Source organism: Amblyraja radiata, chromosome 20 (genome assembly GCF_010909765.2).
Source record: "Amblyraja radiata isolate CabotCenter1 chromosome 20, sAmbRad1.1.pri, whole genome shotgun sequence".
NCBI classification, from domain to species: Eukaryota; Metazoa; Chordata; class Chondrichthyes; order Rajiformes; family Rajidae; genus Amblyraja; species Amblyraja radiata.
The window spans coordinates 29,110,507-29,136,082 of record NC_045975.1 but is presented as its reverse complement, the minus strand read 5'-3'; the positions used below and the strand labels follow the sequence as shown (position 1 = coordinate 29,136,082).

The following is a 25,576-nucleotide window of genomic DNA, read 5'->3' as shown; positions in this document are numbered from 1 at the left end:
TTCATCTTTCGAAAGGTAAGAAAGTTATATTAAATAAACAATTACCACAATCTAGGTCTTGCACTACTGAAACAGAGAAGTGTGCATCCCAGTAAACTCTGTGGAGATGATTAATTGAGAATAATGTGTTCAACTGGAAGATGTGTTCTTCATAAGTGCCTCATGTCATTCCACTGCTTTTGAAACAGATGTCATGTTGCCATTAGACTTTAGAGATACAGCATGGAAACAGGCCCTTTGGCCCACCCTGTCCGCGCCGGCCAGCGATCACTCCATACACTAGCACTATGTTACACACTAGGGGCAATTTGCATTTACAGAAGCCAATTAACCTACAAACCTGCACGTTTTTGGAATGTGGGAGGAAACCGGAGCAACCCACGCAATCACAGGGAGAACGTGCATAGTCCGCACAGGCAGCATCTATAGTCAGGATCAAACCCGTGTCTGGCGCTGTAAGGCTGCAACTCTACCGCTGCGCCACTGTGCCACCCTTTGATATATAAGAGAAATCTGTACAAGCTGTATGTGTTAAATGAAACTCGCTGGAATACATGATACTTTCAGTAAGAAGTGCTTGCTGTGTGAGGAAGGTTGCCCCCTCTGACATTCAGTCTGGTTTCTATGGAGAAGCGGGTGATGGTTTCATTTCTAAACCAGGATCCAGATCCTGTTGGCATGTGGGGGCCTGGAGTTTCCAGTTGACGAAGGGCATGCTGGGCCACAGGTGCCGTTGGTACTGTTCACATTTCAGAATGAGATCGTTCACCGAAGTATTGCTTCGGATCCATTGCCGGAGAGAACTGGCAGGCGACGTTGGCGGTATGAGAAGGCTTTGAGTCTTTTGTAGCCTCGTGCTGTATTGCAACCTGAAACAGAGGGGAGCAGGCAAAATGAGGAGAAGCCAATCATTTAAATACTGAAAGATATTTTTTAAACATTTGGAAAAGATGCATTAAAAGATATTTTAAAAATGCAACTGGATACTGGACTTTATAACCAACAGACCCCAGTCTGTTAGGTTAGACAAGCACACCTCTTCAACCCTCACCCTGAACACCGGCGTTCCACAGGGCTGTGTGCTGAGCCCCCTCCTCTACTCCCTCTTCACCTATGACTGCACACCTGTACATGGTACTAACACCATCATCAAGTATGCAGATGATACAACGGTGATTGGCCTCATCAGCAACAACGATGAGTCGGCCTACAGGGAGGAGGTCCAGCACTTAGCAGCATGGTGCGCTGACAACAACCTGGCCCTTAACTCCAAGAAGATCAAGGAGCTCATTGTAGACTTCAGGAAGTCCAGGGGCGGCACGCACACCCCCATCCACATTAACGGGACGGAGGTGGAACGTGTTTCTAGCTTCAGGTTCCTGGGAGTCAACATCTCCGATGACCTCTCTTGGACCCACAATACCTCAACTCTGATCAAGAAGGCTCACCAGCGTCTCTTCTTCCTGAGGAGACTGAAGAAGGTCCATCTGTCTCCTCAGATCCTGGTGAACTTCTACCGCTGCACCATCGAGAGCATCCTTACCAACTGCATCACAGTATGGTATGGCAACTGCTCTGTCTCCGACCGGAAGGCATTGCAGAGGGTGGTGAAAATTGCCCAACGCATCACCGGTTCCTCGCTCCCCTCCATTGAGTCTGTCCAAAGCAAGCGTTGTCTGCGGAGGGCGCTCAGCATCGCCAAGGACTGCTCTCACCCCAACCATGGACTGTTTACCCTCCTACCATCCGGGAGGCGCTACAGGTCTCTCCGTTGCCGAACCAGCAGGTCCAGGAACAGCTTCTTCCCGGCGGCTGTCACTCTACTCAACAACGTACCTCGGTGACTGCCAATCACCCCCCCCCCCCCCCCCCCCCCGGACACTTATTATTATTTATTCAAATCATTTGCTATGTCGCTCTTCCAGGGAGATGCTAAATGCATTTCGTTGTCTCTGTACTGTACACTGACAATGACAATTAAAATTGAATCTGAATCTGAATCTGAATCTGAAAAGATATTTAAAAAAAATTATTTAAAGATATTTAATGCAGGGGCATACGTTGAAAAAGTTCCTTTTATAACAACTAAACAGGTTCGCTTCTTAATACACAGCCAACTCACAAATGTTTGGTAGACCAGTTCAAAACGTTACTTATTATCGGCCGAGAACTCTAGTCAAGTGAGCAATAAAGACACTTCACTGTCCTCATCCACTTCCCCGAACAACAGAATCACATCGTATAATATAGTTTTTTTTTGTCACCTTAGCACATTCCACAAACATTAGTTATGGTCAGAGGTAGAGGAAAATAAAGGCTTCTACAGAATGCATCACATCAAAGGCATTTTGTCATATGGTACAAGATATTTTACATTAAAGACATTGCCATTTGTTAATACCCCTTAGATCAATCTAGTTTCCTCTCTCGTCACTTCCTCCCTCACAGACATCGGACATTTGGTGCAAGGCATTTTACATATCAAAGACATCAGCCATTTGTCATTGCCCCTTAGTGAGATCAATCTAGCTGCTTCTCTGTTTCCTCTCTCGTCACTTGGTGGACAAATGTTAGTCATTCATTATCTCAATATACAGCAACCTGAGGCAAACCTAAACTTGCCTTTCTGTATTAAGCCTGATTTGAGACTAAATATAAGCTGTAAGCTTTTCTTATATTTTTAACATAATTCAGCCTTATCAACGATGTGATACAATATGATAGAAATTGATCGGCCATCAGTCATAAAACACAAGATACATGAAACATGAAACTAAAGTGACGAGTGGAAAGGATTGTGGATTTGCAAAGATTGGGGGGGGGGGTGGGGTGGGGGGGAGAGGAGTAAGTCTACCCCAAGACAGAAGGGGGAGGAGTTGTACAGTTTGATAGCCACAGGGAATAAGGATCTCCTGTGGCGTTCTGTACTGCATCTTGGTGGAACCAGTCTGTTGGTGAAGGTGCTCCTCGGGTTGACCATTGTGTCATGGAGGGGTTGAGCTGTATTGTCCAAGATGCTCTGCAGTTTGAAGAGCATCCTCCCCTCCATGACCTCCTCCCATGAATCCAACTCCGCCCCCAGGATGGAGCCAGCCTTCCCGATGCCCTATCCTATATATTGTAGATGAGATGTACATTTAAAGGTGCAACTTCCCCCAACACAGCTCTATGGTGTAACACACCCCTCAGTGAGATCCTTTCTCATGCAGGTTAAACAGTTCCAGGGTTGATCTCAAATGATAAGTTGGCTGAGGGGACTAAAGGGGCTGTTTCTTCATGGGTCTTATAATTGGTTCGACAGATGCCTTGAAGGTGAACGTGGATGCTAAGTGCAAACTACCACAAATGGGCTTGTGGTCCAACAAAAACTGTATCAAACAGTGAGCAAAAAAAGACTCAAAATGCTGGAGCAACTCACCAGGTCAGGCAGCATTTCTGGTGTATTACAAGGGTCCCAATCCGAAACATCACTCATCCTTTTTCTCCAGAGATGCTGCCTGACCCACTGAATTATTCCAGCACTGTGTCTATCTCTGGAGAACATGTATAGGTGATATTTCAGTCTGAAGAAGAGTCTCGATCCAAAATGCACTTATCCGTGTTCTCCAGAGATAAAGCTACTCCAGCACTTTATATCTTTTTTAAAAATCAGCATCTACATTTCCTTATTTCTCCACAGTGAGCAAAGCAGAAATCATATTAAAGATGGAACACAAAACAGGGCTGGTAACAGATCATCTCAGGAAGGGTGGAGTTCACATTGGCCCATTGTTGACTGACTCTTCCTGAGGTCATCTCTTGTCATCTGAAAGGTTATGATCCAAAACGTCACCTATTCCTTTTCTCCAGAGATGCTGCCTGACCCACTGAGTTTCTCACACATTTTGTGTCTATCTTCGGTATAAACCAGCATATGCAGTTCCTTCCTACAATTAAAGCATATTAAATTAGCCACTGTACTAGGCACAGTGCAACGACTAACAGGATAATGTAAGGGAAATAATTAGAAGAGTCTAAAGTGCGATCCCAACCAAGGTAGCACTATAACTGGCTTTGGCTTCCTGTGAGAGGCAGACAATCAAATATTAAACACAAATTATCACTGTTTTTGGATAAGAAAGATTGGCTCTTAGAATGTAATGTGTTCTATCCCAGTCCTATTTGCAACTTTGTATCTTTCTGTGTATTAATCAGCATCCACAGTTCCTTGTTTCCATACCTTGTGGAAAGATGATGTCCCAATTTTGCCTTGGCATTGGTGACAAAGTACCACAAGACATTAGCGATCTGATCTTTCATCCAGTCAATGTCCTCTGGGAGATCAGGCAACCATTCCAGGATTCTATCAAAGGTGAAGACAAGATAAGTTAAATTCCCACAGACACATCATCAGTATTTTAAATAATGACAGAGTGGATATTCCGTATGTAGTCCTGCCCACTACCCAAAGGCATAGTGGAAGCACCTTCACAAGAAGGACTACAGTGTTCCAGGATGGAAACTCACCACTGCCATCTTAAGGGCAGTTAAGGATAGACAGCAAAACCTGCCCTTGCCAGCTGCAGCCAAATACAGAGAAATGAATGAATAAATACTGTTAAAAATTACAACACTATTAGGCAGGAGCTAGGGAGATTTAATTGAGAGCAGCTGTTATTTGTTAAATTCACATCTGACACATGGGAATCATTTAAAGTCCAGCTAATCAAGTTCAGGAATGGCATATTGCAGTAAGGAGAAGGTACAAAGATGACAAGGTGAGGGAACCTTGGAAGAAAAAAGAGATTATCAATTTGGCCAAAAGATTTAAAAAAATGCTCATGTAAGGATTAGGAAGATGAAATCTGATAGGGCCGTTGAGGAACATAAAGGAGAATTAGATGGATCGGAAGGGGCCATGAAATGTCTTTGGCACGTTGGATTAAAGAGAATAAGTTCATAAATGATAGGAGCAGAATTAGGCCATTCAGCCCATCAAGTCTACTCCGTCATTCAATCTCGGCTGATCTATCTCCGAAGGCATTTTAAAAAACAGAGGGTAACTAGGGAGAGGGTAGGACTGCTCAAGCATAAAGGAGGGAAATTATGCTTGGAGTTAGATAAATGGAGGTGAGGTATTGAATTAGTACTTTGCAGCAGTATTCACCAAGGAGAAGGGCATGGAGGATAGCGAGATTAGTGAGGGGTGCATTAATATGCTTCGACATTTCATGATCAAGAAGAGAGTGGTGTTGGGTGATGTGAAGAGCAGTAAGATGGATGGCCCCAGGGTCTGACGGGATCTATCCCTGGCTATTGAGAGAAGCGAGAGAGGAGATTGCTACGGCCTTGACAATGATCCTCTCTAGCCACAGGCGTGCTACGCACGATTGGAAAGTAGCCAACATGGTTCCCTTGATCAAAAACGGAAATAGATAACAATCCAGCAAATTATAGGGTGGTGAGCCTCACAACAGTGGTAGGGAAGCTATTGGACAGGATTCTTTGAGATGAGATTTAATCGCGTTTAGAAGAGAATGGGCTAATTAGGAATAGTTAAGCTGGTTTGTGTGGGGCAGATCACGTCTTACAAACGAGAGTGAGGTTTTTTAAAGCGGTGAAACAGGTGATTGATGGTGGTAGAGCAGTGGAGGTGTCTACATGGACTTCATTAAGGCATTTGACAAGGTCCCTCGTGGTTAAAACGCATTTTTTTTCCGACCTGGTCCTGGATTATATTTGTTGAAGTGCAAGATGTTGCTAAAGAATCGTTCCGACGGCCGTTCTGTGTGTTTTTTAAAAAAATTCGCCCGGCATGTTAATCGCTGGAGTGATATTAAAATCAGCTTCTGAAGCCGTCAATGCCGACAACGGGGACGGATTTTATGTAGAGGACAGGTAAAAGAAAGTAGTTTATTTTTATGTATAAAAGTGTTTCTTAAGATGTATTTAATTCACATTTTAAGTTGCGAAACGGTGATTTAGTCTCCGAACGAACCGGCAGTGTATTTGCTGCCGATATGGGGACTAAATCACCGCAACCTCAACGTTCCAAATGGTCCTGTTCCAGAAAATCCCACTCGCAAGTTGATTTAAATGGCCATTCATTTATAGGTATTAAACATTAAATTCCTTCCATTTGGCCTATAAACCCATGACAATGAGATTTTAAAATTATGTTATATTCTGAATTCTTGTGTGAATGTTATTTGGACACTTAGGCTATTTAAAAATGTTCATCTATTCTTAAGAAATGGATAGATGTTTAGATCTAGTAATTGAATTTTGTAATTAGCTACAATTAGGTAACTAACTAACTATATGCTTTAATTTCAAGTCATCTAAGTAAGATTGTTTCATATTTGTCTCAGAATGCTTCAATCTATAATAACTGAAAATTTCTTTCAGTTCTCTTAAATTTTAAGAAAGTTATGGGTTTTTAAATGTTCTCGATCACAGCTTTTGTGTCAAGTCAATGAAAAAGCAATAGGGAACAAGATGCCAATTTCCAAGTATGAAAATGGCCATAACATTTTTAATACTGAAGATATGAAAGTGAATTAGGTGTCAAATTAAACTTCTTGTTATGCTTTATCTAATGGGATAAAATAAAAACTTGATTTTTAAAATCTCAAAATTTTGTAACATAGCTATAATTAGGCCATTCAGCTCATCGAGTCTGCTCCGTTTATTGATAGTAGCTGATCTCTTTTTCACTCTCAACCTCATACTCCTGCTTTCTCCCCGTAACCTTTGACGCCCTTACTACTCAAGAACCTATCAAGCCCTGTTTTAAAAATACCCAATGACGGCCTCTACAGGCGTCGGTGGCAAATAATTCCACAGATTCACCACCCTCTGGCTGAAAAAAATCCTGCCCATCTCCATTCGCAAGGTACGTCCTTTTATTCTGAGGCTGTGTCCTCTGATCCTCGACTCTCCCACTACTGGAAACATGCTCTCCACATCCACTCTAGCTAGACCTTTCATTAGTCTCACAGATATAGGTCATTTACAGATGCGGGTGGAGAAATGGCAGATGGCGTTTAAGTGTTGCACTTCAGGAGGTAAGTGGAAAGTTCAGTTAATGGCAGAACACTTAACACCATTGATGTACAGAGGGATCTTGGGATGCAAGTCCACAGTCCTCTGAAAGTAGCAACACAAGTAGATAGAGTAGAAAGAATCTTTTTACCCCGAGTACAAATGTCAAATACTAGAGGACATAGCTTTAAGGTGAGAGGGGGGAAAGTTTATTTACATTGAGAGTGGTAGGTACTTGGCATGGTCTATCAGGGATGGCGGTTGAAGCAAATACTATAGTGGCATTTAAGAGGATTTTAAATTGGCACGTGGATTTGCAGGAAATAGAAGGATATGAATCACATGCAGGCAGGAGTATGTGATCAATTTGGCATCACGTTCAGCATAGATATTGCGGATCAAATAGGCTGTTCCTGTGTAGTCTGTTCTTTATTTTAACTGGACATCAATGGTGATCTACTTGGAGAATGTGTTGGATAAGGGCCAAACCAACCTTTACTACCCATCCCGAATAGAAAACATCACCTATCCATGTTCTCCATAGATGCTGCCTGACCGGCTAAGTTACTCCAGCACTTTGTGTCTTTTATTTTTGTAACCCAGCATCTGCAGTTCCGTGTGCGTAAACCTTTGGCGATATCACATGAGCAGGATAGTCCTGATGAGCCTGGCGAGCAGCAGAAATTCAAACATACCTTACAGTGAATGAAAATGCTGATTCCACGGGCAAGGTGTATGGCAGCATCATGGCAGAGACTAAGCGGACAGGCAGCAGGTTTGAAAAGTTGCTGTGCAAACTCCTTTTTTCAGCACACGCTTCAATTAGTGCTGAGGGAAAAGAACAGTGATATACAAAAATCAAATCACCTTGCAATTAAAATAGATCATCATATAGACTCATAGACACAAAATGCTGGAGTAACTCCGTGGGACAGGCAGCATCTCTGGAGGGAAGCAACGGGTGACATTTCGGGTCGAGACCCTTCTTTAGATTGGTCTGATTCTTCAGTCTGAAGAAAGGCCTCGACCCAAAATGTCACCCATTCCTTCTCTTCAGAGATACTGCCCGTTGAGTTACTCCGGCATTTTGCGTCTATCATATATTTCATTGTTCTGTCTGGGACATATGACAATAAAACACACTTGACTTGATTTATGCCTGAATGAAATCATCTGCGGTGGTTTCAGAATTTAGGATTGAGCTAAATCTGACCATTTTTAATTATCCCCCAGTGAAAGCACAATTGAATTGTGTCTCAATAGGGAATAAATATACAGTCTTTCATTAAAAGACTTGAGACTAGATCCAGCGCTGAAACAGCCCTTGGGGTCACTGAGTCTGCGCCGACCAACGATCACCCCTGTCGTACACATTAGGGACAATTTACATCTTTTACCAAAGCCAATTAACCTGCATGTCTTTGGAGTGTGGGAGGAAACCGGAGCTCCCAGAGAAAACTCACGCGGGTACAGGTAGAACGTACAAGCTCCGTACAGACAGCATCCATAATCAGGATCAATCCAGGGTCTATGGCGCTGTAAGGCATTAACTCTATCGCTGCGCCATTGTCCCCCCCCCCCCCCCCCCAGGTTAAAGAATGGCCAATTGGCCTTGGGTACTGGAAGAATCAAATCCGTTCTACTGAAGCTAATGGCAACGCGGTTGTGCAGCAGTTAGTGCTGTTGCCTCCAAACCACAATGACCTGTGTTCGATCTTCACCTTTGGGTGTTTGTGCATGGACTTTGTGATGTTCTCCCAGCCAGCCGGTGAGGCTTCACCTGGTACTTCAGTCCCTCCCCCCCCCCCCCCCCCCCCACCCCCACACCCGCTTCCCAAAGATGGGCTGGTAGGTTAACTGACTACAATAAGTTACTTGTGTAGGAAAGAGCTGCAGACGCTAGTTTACACCGAAGATAGACACACACCTGTTTGGCCATTCAATCCGGTCACGCTGAATGATGCTCACCTTGGTGAAGCCGTGGCGGCAGGTGCTCCAGAATCTCGTCATTATTCTTGTTCAATCCACCTTTGACTTCCATTTGATTTGCCTCTGCTGCTTCCATTCCTGCTTCTTCTTCATCATCTTCATCATGATTGTCCTGTAGGGCAAGCTGAGCAGGGCTGTACAAAGGCTGTGGCCGGTTCAACAAAGCTGCACAATGAGGGCAAAAAAATAAATGCATTTTTAAAAAAAATCAATCCTCAATATCATTGATTTGGATGCTGGTACGGGGTGTAATTCATCTACGTACCCCAATGATACAAAGCAATGTGGGCTGTCAAAAGGGTACAAAAAAAACTGCTGGGATACATAGACAAACTTCATGAATGGGCAAAACCATCACAAAATGGAAAAATACAAGGTAGAGAAAATAGAAATAAGGATACGAATCGTATGCAGGCAGAGGAGATTAGTTTAACCTGGCATCGTGTAGGGACTGATGTAGGTAGAAGGGCCAGTTCCTGTGCTGTGCTCCTCTGAGTTCTATGTTCTAAATGGTGACAGGTTGGCAGGTATAATGAGTGGAACCTGGTTGCCCTTGTACAGGAATGCTTGGGGGTTAACGTGCAGGTAAAGCCAGCAACTAGGAAAGAGAGCGGTACGTTGGCGTTTATTACATGAGGTTTTGAGTTCAAGAGTGGTGATGTCTCAGGGAGACACGAGGAACTGCACATGCTGGTTTACCAAAAAAACACAAAGTAACTCAGTGGGTCAAGCAGCATCTCTGGAGAACATGGACAGGTGATATTTCGTGTTGGAACCCTTCTTCCCGACCTGAAACGTCACCTATCCATGTTTGAAGGATCTGGTTATTTCAGTGAGCAGGCATAACCCACCATTCTTCCCTTTCTCTGAAACAAGGTTTAAGCATGTGGAGATGTTCAGGTCATAAGTCTGTCATCAACAACAAAATGTGGTTGATCTAACAGGAAGTAGGTTAAGAAGGTAAAAGTAGCCAATAATCCACCATCATCACCCATCCCTTTCAGCCCAAGGTCAATGCTACATGTATAATTGAAGAAGCATTAAGTGGTGCAAGCAAATGCTACATTTCAACGACATGTTGGGGAAGATAACAAAATGGCAGAATAAATGTGCATGTTTGTATTTAGTGGTGTTTGGATGTGTATTTATTATAGTCGGATTGAGGCAAAGATCTGACGGGGTGGCTATTCTTTAACATCTGTACTGGGAAAATCTGGCTGGTACAGGAATATAAATCAGCATTAGCATTTACCAGGTCTTCAACACATCAAAACCTTACAACAGATAACACCTGCCTGCCCCGCTGAGTTACTCCAGCACTTTGTGTCTATCTTTGGTTTAAATCAGCCTCCACAGTTCCTTCTTACACAGTTGAATTCTCAAATGTGTTCAGATTCACTAAAACTACTGTCCTGTAAGGCATGTGATATCTAACATTTATATCTGCTTCTAAAAGTTAAATCCAATTTTACCGAACGCCCTGTAATGGGTTTAAAGTAGACACCGTACAAGTACCAGATATACAGTAATTGCACACTTATAGAGTATAGTTGGTAAGCAATAATCCCCACTCACCGTTCCTCTTGAGAAAGTCAAGGGCATCACTGTATCCCTGCTTACACATATCGCGCATCACCTGTCCAACACATTAAAATATACCGAATTTAATCATTCCTGCTAAAATCAAGCATTTCAATTGACAATTTGCATGGATCTTTACATAATTTCATGATATTGAATAAGCATATTATGCAACATGAATTGGACTGCAGCTAAAATGTAATGAAAGCATCTTTAGTGCATGGAGATCTGATAAAGAAAGTAGAAGAAACTCTACTGCCTGTCTGTTCATGCATCTTAGTTCAATTTTACGATCAAACTTAAAACCAAATGCATTTGTTCTGGGCATCATGTATTCATGATGGTTGGTCAGAAGTGAGTTGTGTCTCCTGGCCACTGGCAATCTATTGATGTTGAGCTTGCAGAAACCATCTGTGGAAGTGAAATCTGCCTGACTCCACAAAATTCTACTATAATGAGAAAGATGTTGTCAATCTTGGCTTTTAAATGATTACAGTGCCTGTACTTGACACTGTTGCCCCCCCCCCCCCCCCCCCCCGCGACTCCACTCACCTGTGCCCCAACTGAAGTCTCATCTATTTCTCCCCTCCTCCTCCATTTCCACCTCCATTCCTCCCTCCAGCTTCACAACTCGCTTCACAATCTTTTGTCTCACACCATTGCTGGCCTTTGTTTAACCATCTGCCCATCAAATAACCCCCTCACCTGTGTCAGCATAGTACCTGCCAGGCTTTGTCCTGCCCCTAAAAGACACAAAGTTCTGGAGTAACTCAGCGGGTCAGGCAGCATCTCTGCAGAAAATGGATAGGTGACATTTTAGGTCGAGACCCTTCCTCAGACTTCAGAAGGGTCCCGACCTAAAACGTCACCTATTATTTTACTCCAGAGATGCTGCCTGACCCACTGAGCTACTCCAGTGCTTTGTATCTATATTTGGTATAAATCTGCATTTCTATATTTTTTGTCCTGCAACCTACTCTCTTTCAGTTTTCTTCCCCCCCCCCTCCTTCCCTACAGTCAGTCTGAAGAAGGGTCCGGACCCAAAGCATCGGCTATCTATCTTCACCTGAGATGCTGCTGCCTGCCCCATTGAATTACTCCAGCACTTTGCATATAACCATATAACAATTACAGCACAGAAACAGACCATCTCGGCCCTACAAGTCCGTGCCGAACACTTATATTCCCCTAGTCCCATCTACCTGCACTCAGACCATAACCCTCCATTCCTTTCCCATCCATACACCTATCCAATTTATTTTTAAATGATAAAATCGAACCTGCCTCCACCACTTCCACTGGAAGCTCATTCCACACAGCTACCACTCTCTGAGTAAAGAAGTTCCCCCTCATGTTACCCCTAAACCTCTGTCCCTTAATTCTGAAGTCATGTCCTCTTGTTTGAATCTTCCCTACTCTCAATGGGAAAAGCTTGTCCACGTCAACTCTGTCTATCCCTCTCATCATTTTAAAGACCTCTATCAAGTCCCCCCTTAACCTTCTGTGCTCCAGAGAATAAAGACCTAACTTATTCAACCTCTCTCTGTAACTTAGTTGCTGAAACCCAGGCAACATTCTAGTAAATCTCCTCTGCATCTTCTCCCATTTGTGCTTACCTCTTGGTCAGGAGGAAATAAGGCCTTGGAAAGGCGGTACATATTCTGCAGGTTGAACTGGATGCTGGTATTCGTTATTCTCAACTCATGCATGTTGCTGGAGCAATCCCGAGGACAGATGTCACTTTCTCCAGCAAAGGGAGACACAGTAATTGTGTTCTTGAGTTTATACAGAGGTAAATTATCTGTAATTCCTCCATCGACGTATCGCTGAGAATACAAACAAAAATAAAATGATGGTTTATGAGGTCATCTTACATTACGTTAATACAGTAAGCCAATCAGCAGCTGATTAAAATAAAGCAGATGTATTTATTTAATCCAACTACATTCTATATAAAGTTTAGGAATTAGGGCTCAAAGCAAGAAATAGAGATCAAGCTGCAATTGGTCTCTTTCCTGGTCACTGTCTGTTCCAGAACAATATCTTCAAGAGTAATTGACCTCTTTGGAGAATCTATTTATACATGAACGGAACCAAGGGATTGGTTCAGCCATGATTTAGACTTAAAGGGCCTGTCCAACGAGCATGCGACTCAATGCGGCAAGCGCGACCTAACGTGATCGCTTGAGCCGTACGGCCTCGTGGGGCCGGTCCCACTTCGATTGCCGGAGCCGAGTTGTGCGGGGCTGGTCCCGACATCGCGCGGGGCTCTGAAAAACTGACCGTATTTAAAAATTCCGAGCGGCAACGGCCTGCCGGCCCGCAGCCGCCTCGACGCTGTGTCACTCACTCGACCTCCGCGCGGCTCCCGCTTCTGGTTTGGTCGCGCTTGCTGCATGCAGGTGCATGCTGGTGGGACAGGTCCTTTAGACTTCAGAGATTCAGCGTGCAAACGGGCCCTCGAATGACTGAGTCCGCGCCGACCAGCAATCGCCCCACACTAGCACTACCCTACATACCACGGACAATTTTACCGAAGCCAATTAACCAACAAACCTGCGCGTCTTTGAAGTGTAGGGGGAAACTGGAGCACCCGGAGAAAACCCACGCGGTCACAGGGCAAACGTTCAAACTCCGTGCAGACAGCATCCGTATTCAGGATCGAATCCGGGTCTTTACTGATCCTATAGATCTTTATAGACAAAAATGCTGGAGAAACTCAGCGGGTGAGGCAGCATCGATGGAGTGAAGGAATAGGTGATGTTTGGTTCAGGTCGCGACTCGAAACGTCACCTATTCCTTCGCTCCATAGATGCTGCCTCACCTGCTGAGTTTCTCCAGCATTTTTGTCTAACTTCGATTTTTCCAGCATCTGCAGTTCTTTCTTAAACTATAGATCTTTATGATTGGTGCAGACCTGTCCAATATGTGCTAATGTTGTTACATTCAGTATTGGTGTAGACCTGTCCAATATGTGCTAATGTTGTTACATTTACCAACATGCATGTTCTACTTGCTCAGTAATATTTAAAAATATTGTAGACCCTTCATTATGCTGATTTGTTCAATAGCAGCACGGTGGTGCAGCTGGTAGAGCTACAGCATTACATCGCCAGAGACACGAGTTCAGTCCTGACCTCGGGTGCTATCCGTGCAGTTTGCTCGTTCTCTCTGTGACCACGTGGGTTCACCCGAGTGCTCTGGTTTCCTCCCACATCCTAAAGATGTGCGGGTTAATTGGCTTCTGTAATATTACCCCTACTGTGTAGGGAGTGGATGTGAAAGTGGGACAACATAGAACTAGTGTGAATGGGTAACTGATGGTTGGTGTGAACCCGGTGGGGCAAATTTCTATGACGTATCTCTGAAAACAATATTTTAAAAATCATACAGGTGGACAAGAAGTCTGCAAAGGGAACAAATCAACTTGGCATAGACAAAAATGCTGGAGAAACTCAGTGGGTGAGGCAGCATCTATGGAGTGAAGGAAATAGGCAACGTTTCGGGCCGAACCCTTCTTCAGACTGAAGAATGGTTTTGGCCCGAAACGTTGCCTATTTCCTTTGCTCCATAGATGCTGCCTCACCCACTGAGTTTCTCCAGCATTTTTGTCTACCTTCGATTTTCCAGCATCTGCAGTTCCTTCTTAAACAAATCAACTTGGCATTATTGCTTGTCCATGGAGAAAATAAATGCATTGACATCTGAAAAGCAATTTCCACATATCTTTATGACAGAGAAGGAGGGTATGGATGTAGCCAAAAGACCCCAATATTTTGGCATGGCTGAAAATGAGTTAGAAAGAAAATATCATGCCCAACTGATAAGGATCATTACGATGTTTGGCACGTCTCAGAGTTTCAAAAATAATGTCTACTGCACGTGAACTGCAAAGAAAGGTCAGAAAATGACCATTGTGTTTCTATTTCGTGGCCACATTGACGGATGCCACAATGTCACCATGAACTCCTGTGTGTACAATATGAGAGAGTGGTGCAGCTTTACCTTAGTGGTGCTTCTTAACCCAAAACTCTTAAATGGCAAAATCCTAAAGTAGTATTTTGATTACTTGTGCATGACCAGAAGTGAACAATTTGAGGCATGTGATGAAGGCTTCACACACGTCACCTGAAAATATAAAGACGCAGCAGCAGAGAACAAATTGCCATGTTTACTTGATGTTGACCTTTTACAAGTAAGTCCGATTCTCTGAACTGAAGCTTCATTCCCAAGTATGACTCAGGGGTCATACGTTGTTTCAACTGTGTAACAGCAAGGACTTTGGTTAATGATTAGAGTACTCATATTCTATTGCAGTTCAACTCCAATTTCGTGCCAATCCAAGTAATAAACCCAAACACTTATCAAGTAAACACAACAAATAATACCTAGAAGTGGATGCTTTAATAAGGTGCAAATAGGTTTTCAGCAAGGATCTTTGATTGAACATGCACGCACTGTGACGCACGTAATCATTCTTTCTTTTACACCGCTCAGGAACACAAGGAATAGTATATGTTCTACCCCTTTGCAGATTCCACATTGGCTTTCTGGAAGAGGAAGAATTGAGTGCTGGGCAAACTGATATGTTCTTTGCGCCCATTATTGCTGTTAGAAAGCCTTGTAAAGCAAGGATCCAGCTTAAACATCAAAACGCAATAGGTGTGTCATTGTATCCCAGAGCAAAGCACGGTGGTCGGAGGCAACTATCTGAGGTCTGACATTCCCAGGTTGTTCAGGGGTAGAATTAGCTAGTTACAATAGAAAGGTCTGAGTGGCGAGATGTCAGCCTCCCAATAATGAAATGTGCACTGTGGTACACGAGAAGAAACTATGAGCTCCCAATGCCTCCTCACTGAGAATCATTGAGAGATCTGTCCCATTAGGTATAGGAAACCCCTCACATTAGTTACACGTGACTATTGCCCAGGGAATCCCTATTTTTTTTTCCAGAGAAGGAGAAATTATGATTTTAAAGACATAAATGATAGATATGTTAGAAGGTTTTAAATGCCTCCATATTTTCACTAATTTTGATAAGTCCTTATCATCAGTTTATGTCCAAGTTTTTATGCATATTGCTTGGCCAATTATCTACCTAATAAAACACTGTGACATTGTGGAACAGTTTAATACAGCTGAAAATGGGTTGATCACCAAAAACAAAAGATAGTTTCTAAGTCATCATCTTCAAGAACCTATTAACCTATTTCTTAAAGTATTTCATGATATAGTCATATTATTTTAGCTAAACAAAAAAAAAACTCAAAACCATTTAGAACATGCCCATTGGTATCCTTGTACCAATGGAAAAGCTTAATTTTTTAAATCTCCATTACGAAAAGTAAATGAGCACATTTATCAGAATCTCACCATGGTGATTAATAGACACTTGGAAAGCAGCCGGTTTTGTGGGCAGGAACTAGCTGACTGTGTAATTTTGTTTTTGAACAAACAGAAAAGATTATGGAAACTTGTTCTACGGCAAATCTAATTTCAGCCTCAAATTTCCACCACCTTTTGCAATGGGTTTGTTAATTTATTGGGAAATTACATTGAATATATGAATGTATGGAAGCAGGAGCATAAAAATCCATCAATACCTCTACAAGGGTTTTTCTAAAGATGCCACATAGCTGATCGATATAGACAAAGCACAGTCCAGGGCCCATTCCTAGTCTGCTGCAAGTTGGTGCATCTCAACAGGAATATTTTAAATATAAAGTTGACTTTAAAAACATGCTGTGATGTTGTTATGTGAGGCATCGTGGTTCAGTTTAATACAGCTGAAAATGGATTAATAACCATAAAAAATCAGTTTGTGTCATGATATGCAAGAATCTAATACAGGTGCACAACCTTTTATCCGGAGTTCCGGAAACCGAAAAACTCCGAAAACCGGACATTTTTTCCAGGATGTCGTCTGCACACCAAAGCTCGCGTTTGGCGCCAAACTTGACCCAAAACGACCCACGGTCAACCCAGGTCTGTACTACTGTAGCGGCTGCCTCCTCCCCGGAGACCGGGGAGACACTTAAACATCTGTAAATCATTGCTTAAATGTTAGTCAGTTAGTTTGGAGGGCTTTTATGTGAAGGGGGAAACTTTAATTCTTAGTCCCCTACCTGGTCGGAGAGGCGGGGAGCGGTCAATGCCTTACCGGGTCGCCGTGCAGTAAGCTCCGGAGCGCTGTGGCCGCCGACTCCCAGCTGGGGCTGCGGGCGTCCGGCCGCGGGCGGCGCCGGTTGTAGCTCCGAACCCCAGCAACTCTACCCCTGGCTGCGCGGCGCTCCAAATCCAGCGCGGACCGCGGCCGGACGCCCGCAGCCCCAGCACCGCTGTGGCCGCCGACATGTTGTGTGTCGGCGGCCACAGCTTACCGCACGGCGACCTGGTAAGGCATTGCCCGCTCCCCGCTGGTATCCCAGCGCTGCGACGCCGCCGACTCCCAACATCGCGACGCTGGGGCTGCGGGCGTCCGGCCGCGGGCCGCGCTGGATTTGGAGCGCCGCGCAGCCAGGGGTAGAGTTGCCGGGGTCGGAGCTCCAACCGCGGCCGGACGCCCGCAGCCCCCAGCTCCGCGATGTTGGGAGTCGGCGGCCACAGCACTCCGTAGCTTACTGCACGGCGACCCGGTAAGGCATTGCCCGCTCCCCGCCTCTCCGACCAGGTAGGGGACTAAGAATTAAAGTTTCCCCCTTCACCCCCCCCCACCACATAAAATCCCTCCAAACTAACTGACTAACATTTATGCAATGATTCCCCGGTCTCCGGGGAGGAGGCAGCCGCTCCAGACTTTTCAAGCCGCCCGCGCTACCTACCTAATCTACGCTAAAAATCTTCCATTCGGAAATCCGAAAAATTCCGAAATCCGACAAGTGTCTGGTCCCAAGGCTTTCGGATAAAAGGTTGTGCACCTGTAACCTCTAACCATCCCAACCAGAATGTCTGAATCAGTCACAGGATGCCTAAATTAGAGAAGGCTCACAGGATCAGATGCTTGCTGCAACTTGTTTATAATTACTCTCTATGCAATCACACGGGTGAGTTTATGAATGGTCCTTTGTAAGCACAATAAAGATGTTCATGAGGAGAAATTGCCTTCCAATGGAAAAGAAAAACAAAAGAAACAAGGCGAGGAAATTTATAATGATAAAACTTTATCTGGTGGGGATAATCCATTATTTGGAAAAAGAGGCAGATAAGCTCCAACTAGTTTGCATTTCCGTGGGTTGAAGTTGCAAATATTATTTATTTCCTCAATCAAATTACAGATAATTCCTTTTACTCTCCGGTCACAGTTCAACTTACCACTCCTTGCAGTGTTGGTGGTATTAGTCCACAGTACACGGGGATAAATGTGCTGCAAATGCAGGCCTGCAAACAATCAAAATATTTTCTTGATGAGCTGCGAAGGATACCACTTTAATCTGAATTCTTACACTTTAGTGGAAATCAAGGGAAAGTGATCAAGTGGAATCTTTACCAGTGGGGAGTCAAGGGCCGTAAATCTTTTATTCACTGAAGATACCAAGTTTTGGAGTAAAAACTGATTTTGAGATCTAATTGTTTGGCCTGATATTGATTTGTAATTTAGAATTATGCACTTGATTTTATTTTCCCCTTTTTGAACTCACAAGCCAAAGAACTAGTGTGAATGGTGATCAATGGTCAGCGTGGACTCGGGAGTCCGAAGGGCCTGTTTTCCATGCTACATCTCTAAACTAAACTAGACTAAACTTGAGGAATATAGAATGGTATTTGCTTCATTAATTTTGTTCAATTGGGAACATTCATGCATATAGTATAGCCATAATACATTTTTAAAGAGTTACTGCTACATCCCATGAAAACAAGCGCACCAGAATAACTACCGGTAATTATTTTTTATTTAATCAAATTAAGTTAATCTCAGCATGTATTACATGCAAATTCTTCATTGATTTCCGAGTACATAATCAGACAACAGATACCCTATATGTGCGTAATTTTATGCAACTAACACATGTATACATTCTTTCATTATAATTTTTGAATGAGAGCAGAATTCTCCAGGTGGTCTGGTGCAGGTTTTCTGCCTTGAATAACAATTTATTGTTCAGTTGTTAACAATTGTGGGGTTTTGAAGAATGCAAAATGTTTTCTGTATTGTCTGCAAAATGGCTGCTGCCTACTGTAGAAAGGTACATGGATAGGAAACGTTTGGAAGGATATGTGCCTGGCAAAGCCACATGGGAGTAGCCTGGTTAGGCAACTTGGTCAGCATTGACGAGTTGGGTCGAAGGGCCTAATGTTTGCTGCATATTTCTGCGAGTCCATAACTTTAACTACCTCATATATAACAGTTACAGACCCACATCACTGCATGAAGCAATGCAAGATATTCCTGGCATATGAACATATTATGTAAACACAACCATTACAATGTAAAATAAAATTATATTTTACTATTGAGTGGAATTCAGCCAAGTTTGACTCATGAGCTGGAAAAAGAGGAAGGAAAAACAATTATATAATTCCACATAGTGGCCAAAACAACAGATCCATTTCAGACCAAACTTAAACAAACTCAAAACCAGTGAAAACACTGCCCCTGATTAACCATCTCAAAGAATCACAAGAATCACAATGAAAACCACAAATATAAACAAAAGGATATGATTCATGTGAATCAATAGGATCTTACAAAGGTGAAACTATCATTGATTAGATCTTTTGCTGTTCAACTAAATGCTCTAGATGAATGGTACGGTGGCGTAGCGGTAGAGTTGCTACCTTAAAACGCCAGAGACCCGAGTTCGATCTTGACCACAGGTGCTGTCTGTACGGAGTTTCTACATTGTCCCTGTGTTTGAAAGGGGTTTCCTTAGGGTGCTCAGGTTTCTTCCCACGTTCCAAATACGTACAGGTTTGTAAGTTAATTGGCTTTGGTAAAATTGTAAACTGTTCCTGTGTGTCGGATAGTGTTAGTCTACGGGGTGAACTCGGTGGGCCGAAGGACCTGTTTCTGCGTTGTATCTCTAAACTAAGACTGAGAATAACAACGACAAAATAGTTTTAATTTACCTGCACCAGCTCCTCTTTAGTGTTAAACACCGTCACCAGTACATTCTCTCCATCGGACACACGGGTCAACGAAATGCCCAACCGACCAGTTGCCAACTCATGTGCGTTGTCTGGGAGCCCCTTGTAAAGCCGGCTACGGATAACCTTCACCATGTTAAAGGAAGGGTGCAGAGGGCCCAGAAATCTCTTGCGTGCCTCCTTAGCAACATCAATAATATTTGCACCAGATTCTCCTGCAAAATATTGTTTTAAAGAAAGTTTGTCAAGTGTAAATTTATCTCAAGCTTCTGCAATACCAGTCATGTACTCATTTTATGCCTGTGTCTACTATTCCATACAGTTCGCTACGACGTATTAACCAGGGCAGCACAGTAGCGCAGGGGTAGAATTGCTGCCTTACCGTGCCAGACACCCGGGTTTGATCCTGACTACAGGTGCTGTCTGTACAGAGTTTGTACTTTCTCACTGTGACCGTGTGGGTTTTCTCCGGGTGCTCCGATTTCCTCACTCTTCAAAGACGTGAAGATTTGCTGGTTAATTGGCTTCTGTAAATTACCCCTAGTGTGTAGATTAGAACTGGTGTACAGGGGATCTCTGGTCAACTCGGACTCAGTGGGCCAAAGGGCCTATTTCAACGCTGTTTATCTAATCTAAATCAGACTAAACAATGTCAATCGGTCAGTCAAGAGTGCTTAATTGCCAGAAGTACTGACAATGGAACAATGCAACAGCACTTACTTACAGCAGCACATAGGTCTGTAAACACAGTTCATATAAATAATGTATAAGCAATATTTCAATAACCCCAGTATGTACAAAAGTCCCAGAGTCCTCAGTGCAACTAAAGACAGTCCATAGTTCATAGTTCATAAGATCATAAGATCTTAAGTAATAGGAGTAGAATTAGGTCATTCGACCCATCAAGTCTACTCCACCATTCAATCATGGCTGATCTATTACTCCCTCCTAACCCCATTCTCCAGCCTTCTCTTCATAACCCCTGACTGCGTTGAGTAGTGTTTAAAGGCCTGATGGTTCTTCGGAAGAAGCTAATGTTGAACCTTTAGTCCCAGTTTTCAGACCCCTGTACCTTCCTGATAGTAGGAGTGAAATGGGATCACTATAAGATTTGAGATACCAGCTACCAAGACAGATGTATACAGCAATTCATTCTTCCCCCGCACAATTAAAGCATGGAATAGTCTTCCCCCTACCATAGTTACCCAACCAGATACAACTAAATTTAAGGTAGCTCTTTTTCTCCAAGAACACTTTTTCGCTTAAGTCCACCCTCCGCCACCTCCAGTATTAATTCCATTTGGAATATTTTTGGAGGACCGGGAAACCAAGAACCAAGAGACATCGCTATAAGAGAGATCATACTGAGACTGATTGAATCAATGACTTGCACAGCTCCTTACTTTTAGGATGGAAGATAGATGGATATAAATGTAAAAATAAACATAAAGGTGTTCATCGCATCAATGATTCTGTTCCTCCCAGAGTTCTTTGTCTCTGATCTACTCATCTTTCCAGGACTATGAGGGTGCAGAGTAACTCCTATATCTTTGCCTCTTGTGAAGGTATTCTGTAGCTACGGGTTAATCAACTGTTAATCTTCCTCTTCCTTTTACCAACTTCTGACAAGACAGACATTTATTTTTCTGTAGGCTTGTCTGAAAGAAACTTTCCTGATGTGAAATTAAAGGTAAATGTACTCTAGCATTTGATAGTACAGCAAATTTGTTTTTAATACAACATATCAATCTGCATCAAGGCACTGGGTCAAAGACTAGAAAATGGCCGACAAGTAATAAATAAAATCATCTTTCTGATTCAAGGAGTTTAACTGCCCAAATTTAGGGAGGTACAAATGTGCACTCATTACCCCAGTGTCTTCTTGCACAGTTGTGTTTGTTGGCACTTACGTAAACTTCCAACTTCTTCTTGTGCCTAGAATGTTGTACCCAACCAACACAATGCCTCACTCCGTCCCAGTTTAAGACCCAGATTCTGTTTTGAATTGCTAAAACAGTGGACATCCACAACAAACCCTGCCTTTATTTTGGCTCTTTGTAGCATTTCTGTCCAAGATTTGCGGGCACATTTGAAGTACTTTGGTTCGGTTTCCAGCCTGCTGCTGCCAAATTGTATTTGAAAGATGGCCAGCATTCAGCAGATACAGTTACATCAGAGTACAGTTAACAACAAGTACGGGTTAACATACAAATCCAGCTCAGGAAAGTGCAGTGGGAAGTCATGGTTTCCAGCCTTGGCAAAGTTAGAAATGCGGAACACTGGTATCTTCCCACCCACATGAATCTCCAACAAATTGCCACTTCTAACATGTCACCAGCACTACACAACCTCTCTTTGCTTTTTAGAACAAGTAACCAAGGATGGTGAATCTTCAAGAAGGAGATGCACAATTTCAAGTAGTGAAAACACACAGCATCAAGGAGTTTAGTGGGACTGTGTTCCTGTGGTTGATGCAGTCAATGTACCAGCTCACAAATGAATGGGGTTGTGGAAAGTCAGTGAAAGTGTTTAAGAAATCCTGGTCCTTCATTCCACCCCTTACAATGTGCTCCAATGCAGAAACTCATTGGGACACAGTCAGCAAGTGCAGTATAAATCTTCAGAGGGGACCAGAGGGGAAGAGGTTGGCGGTGCGATGGGGACTCACAGCGGGCGCTGGTCGCTGGTCGCTGTCCACTTCGCTGGTCGTTCTCCTCCGCCGGGATCAGAGTCTCCACTTTCCGTTTGGAGACATCGGCGCCATCTACGACTCCGCGCTGGCTGGGCTGGGTTGGGTCGGGCTGGGTCGGACTGTTTCCGGTCCCTCCCTCCGAAAATTGTGTCCGGTTGGAGACCTCCGCCAGCCATCCAGAGCCTCCCGCAGCTGCAGTAAAGCCGCAATGGTGCAGGAAGGGTAGGACCATCCCACAGAGTGACAGTGGAAGGGACCAATCCCCGCGGCGCTGAATGGCAAGAGAGGCAATCAATCTGAGCCTGCGTGGTTTTTAAGATTTTTAAACCTCGATAACTCTTACCACCTTCCACCAATCTGAACGGAACCTGGTGCGATCGCAGCACAGGAGAACGGTGAGTACGCTGGCGAAAAATAGTAGCGCTATCGCGTACCGTTTTTGCGCAAATAGATGACCGCCAAACCGGAAGATAACAAGATCCGATGTAGAGATAGATTCTGAAGGTCACTTCGGCAGACCGATCTGCCATGGTCTGAGAGGGTTAAAAAGAGAGCTATTGCTCCACCTCGCTGTATCCCATTGATAGGGGAGACAACCTTCAGAAAGTTAACAAGGAACATCTCCAAGCTTGAGTGAGGCCACATGAAGCCATGATGCCCATGTCCTGGTTAGCGTGCGATTCCCTCTTCAATGCCTAGGCAGAGGGAAAGTCTCACCACTGCAATTGAACGTTCATCTACATTGAAGTGCTGGAAATGCTTTATGAAGTAAAAAGTTGCCGTTTGAAGGTGAGTTTAAGAAATTCCATCAAACTAACAAAAGAAAATCATTGAATTTCACCCAATTTCTTTGCCTACATTTTTCCTTCAACAAACATACAGTTAAAAAAAGTACTTTCCATTATGGTTCATGGGATAATGGGATGTGCACAAATCAAGGCTAAGTTCTCCACTGCAGAGGTGACTGCTTCAAAATCAGCTTATTGTTGAGGAATACTTTATGACCTTTCTTACTTCCAAGGACTGCAGTCTCAATGTAAGCCCAACTGTGGGTTTATAGGACGCGTCATTTAACATATTAGCCGCCTTCTTCCCAAGGCTCAAATTCCTTTGTTGTATAAACAGGAAATTAATGCAAATCGTTGAAAGTAATAAATTTGCTCTTTATCCAACATAAACTAGATTCATTTTGCCTGGGGGCTCTGCTTTTCATAGAGACAGTATAATAAATAAACAAGGAACCACAAAATTATATCGAAAGAGGGCACACAACAAAATAGTTTATGCTACAAGCCTTGACGTCACTCTATCATTTATCAGAAAGTTGCTTAGTGAAATATTAATTTTCAAGGTCGGAGGTTTGCTTACAGAAATTACTGGTCACATTGTCACTTGACAGTTTATCACGATCCTTGAATAAAGAATGAGCAAATGAACCTATGATGATCCCAGACAGATGATTACAGGGAGCTTTAATGCAGTATGGAATTTATGAAGGATACATTTATAAATAGGGGGATGTGGTGTGGCACAGTGGTGCCACGGTAGAGTTGCTGCCTTACAGCACCAGAGGCCTGGGTTTGATCATGACCACGGGTGCTGTCTGTATGGAGTTTGTACATTCTCTCGATGTCCATGTGGGGGTCCTCTTGGTGCTCTGGTTTTCTCCATCATCCAAAGATATGTATGTGGGTTGTAGGTTAAAGGTATGTAGGTTAATTGGCTTCTGTAAATTGCTCCTAGTGGGTAGAATTTAAAACTGGGGTAATATAGAATTAGTGTACGGGTGATAGATGGCCTCGCGGACCTGGTGTGCCAAAGGTCCTGTTTCCACGCTGTATCTCTAAACTAAACTAAACAAAAGAAGTAGCAGGGAGTAGTAGCTGCTAGCAGATGATGACAAGATACATGGGACTAGTTTCGATGGGGCATCATAATCGGCATGGACGTGTTGGGCCAAAGGGCCTGCTTCCATGCTGTATGCCTCCATGACTCTAACAGGGGAGACGAAACAGGACAGACAGAGAATTTGTACGTTCAAACAATAGGTTACCTAGGGTTGACACAAAATGCTGGAGTAACTCAGCGGGACCGGCAGCATCTCTGGAGTGAAGGAATGGATGACGTTTTGGTTCGAGACCCTTCTTCAGGCTGAATGAATGCATTGTTTGGTGAAACAAATTGAACAGTAACTTTCAATGAAAACTGGTTAAATAATTGGAAGAACATTATTTGGAAAGGACAGTCAAGGGAAATTAATGGGATAAACTAAATGTTTTAAAGACATTTGGTTAGATTCATGGATGTGAAAGGTTTAGAGGGATATGGACAAATGGGGCTAGTTCGGCATGACACCTTGGTCACACGATTGAGTTGTGCCAAAGGACATACAGTATATCTTTATAATCCTCTAACACGCTATTGCAGTCAAATAATACTCCTTTACCATTTGACTCTATTTTAAGTGGATCTTGTGAGAGGACTAATGTAATAGCCTGAGTTTGGAGAGTGAAATGATATAAAAGAGAAGTAATGAATAAAAATATACAGTTTCAACAGTAGAACCCAGTTGGTGACAAATGTTTTTTTTAAATTTTGCCTCTGGTTCAATGATCTGTATCTTTTTTCTGATTATATACTGGTGCATCTAATAATATACTGAGACAACAGACAGTAAAATAACAACCAACACATGTCTTCATTTCCTCAGCATGTGGTTTCTAAAACTATTTCTTCATTTCCCCAAAATTCTCCTCTGCTCTTATTAAACATACATTGTTTTCCTTCGGCATCTTTCCCATATTGATGTCATAATCCTAGCTCATTTCTCCCCTTGAAAGTCACAGCAGATAGGAGGAATGTTGAATGTGTGTTGAAATGATTTGACAATTAGATTTAATGGAATTTAAAAGAATTATCGAGATATTGTCTTCCACAAAACTTTTATCTGAGTGATTGTTCAGAGCTACTGTAGATGTTTATGAGAATATTGTGTTAAACTTTCCAAAGAAATTGTATGAGGATGCAGTGTGTTCATTGTTTTGATGTTATGTGGGTGTAATGAAGTTTGTTGGGTTTGGATATTTCTTCACATTTTCTTAATTATTTTCCTGGAAGTTTCTATACTGGTCTCTTGGGGCACTGCATTTTATAATCAAAATGGTTGCTTTTTAGAAACTCAATCACCCCAATGCCAAAGAAAAAAAA

At 43.1% G+C, this 25,576-nt stretch overlaps 1 protein-coding gene across 1 annotated transcript in view; it reads right to left on the bottom strand.

Annotated features, from left to right (window-relative positions):
* Positions 1 to 373: 373 nt before the first annotated feature.
* pnpla2 (patatin like phospholipase domain containing 2) overlaps positions 374 to 25,576 on the bottom strand; it is a 47,413-nt gene continuing 22,210 nt past the window's right edge. Inside the window, exons 2-9 of the mRNA XM_033039170.1 lie at positions 19,660 to 19,892; positions 17,905 to 17,970; positions 12,210 to 12,419; positions 10,588 to 10,648; positions 8,992 to 9,177; positions 7,719 to 7,851; positions 4,220 to 4,342; positions 374 to 869 (exon numbers count right to left, since the gene is read on the bottom strand). Of these exons, the coding sequence (XP_032895061.1) occupies positions 623 to 869; positions 4,220 to 4,342; positions 7,719 to 7,851; positions 8,992 to 9,177; positions 10,588 to 10,648; positions 12,210 to 12,419; positions 17,905 to 17,970; positions 19,660 to 19,892 (1,259 nt within the window). The 3' untranslated portion in view covers positions 374 to 622. The remainder of the gene's footprint in view (positions 870 to 4,219; positions 4,343 to 7,718; positions 7,852 to 8,991; positions 9,178 to 10,587; positions 10,649 to 12,209; positions 12,420 to 17,904; positions 17,971 to 19,659; positions 19,893 to 25,576) is intronic.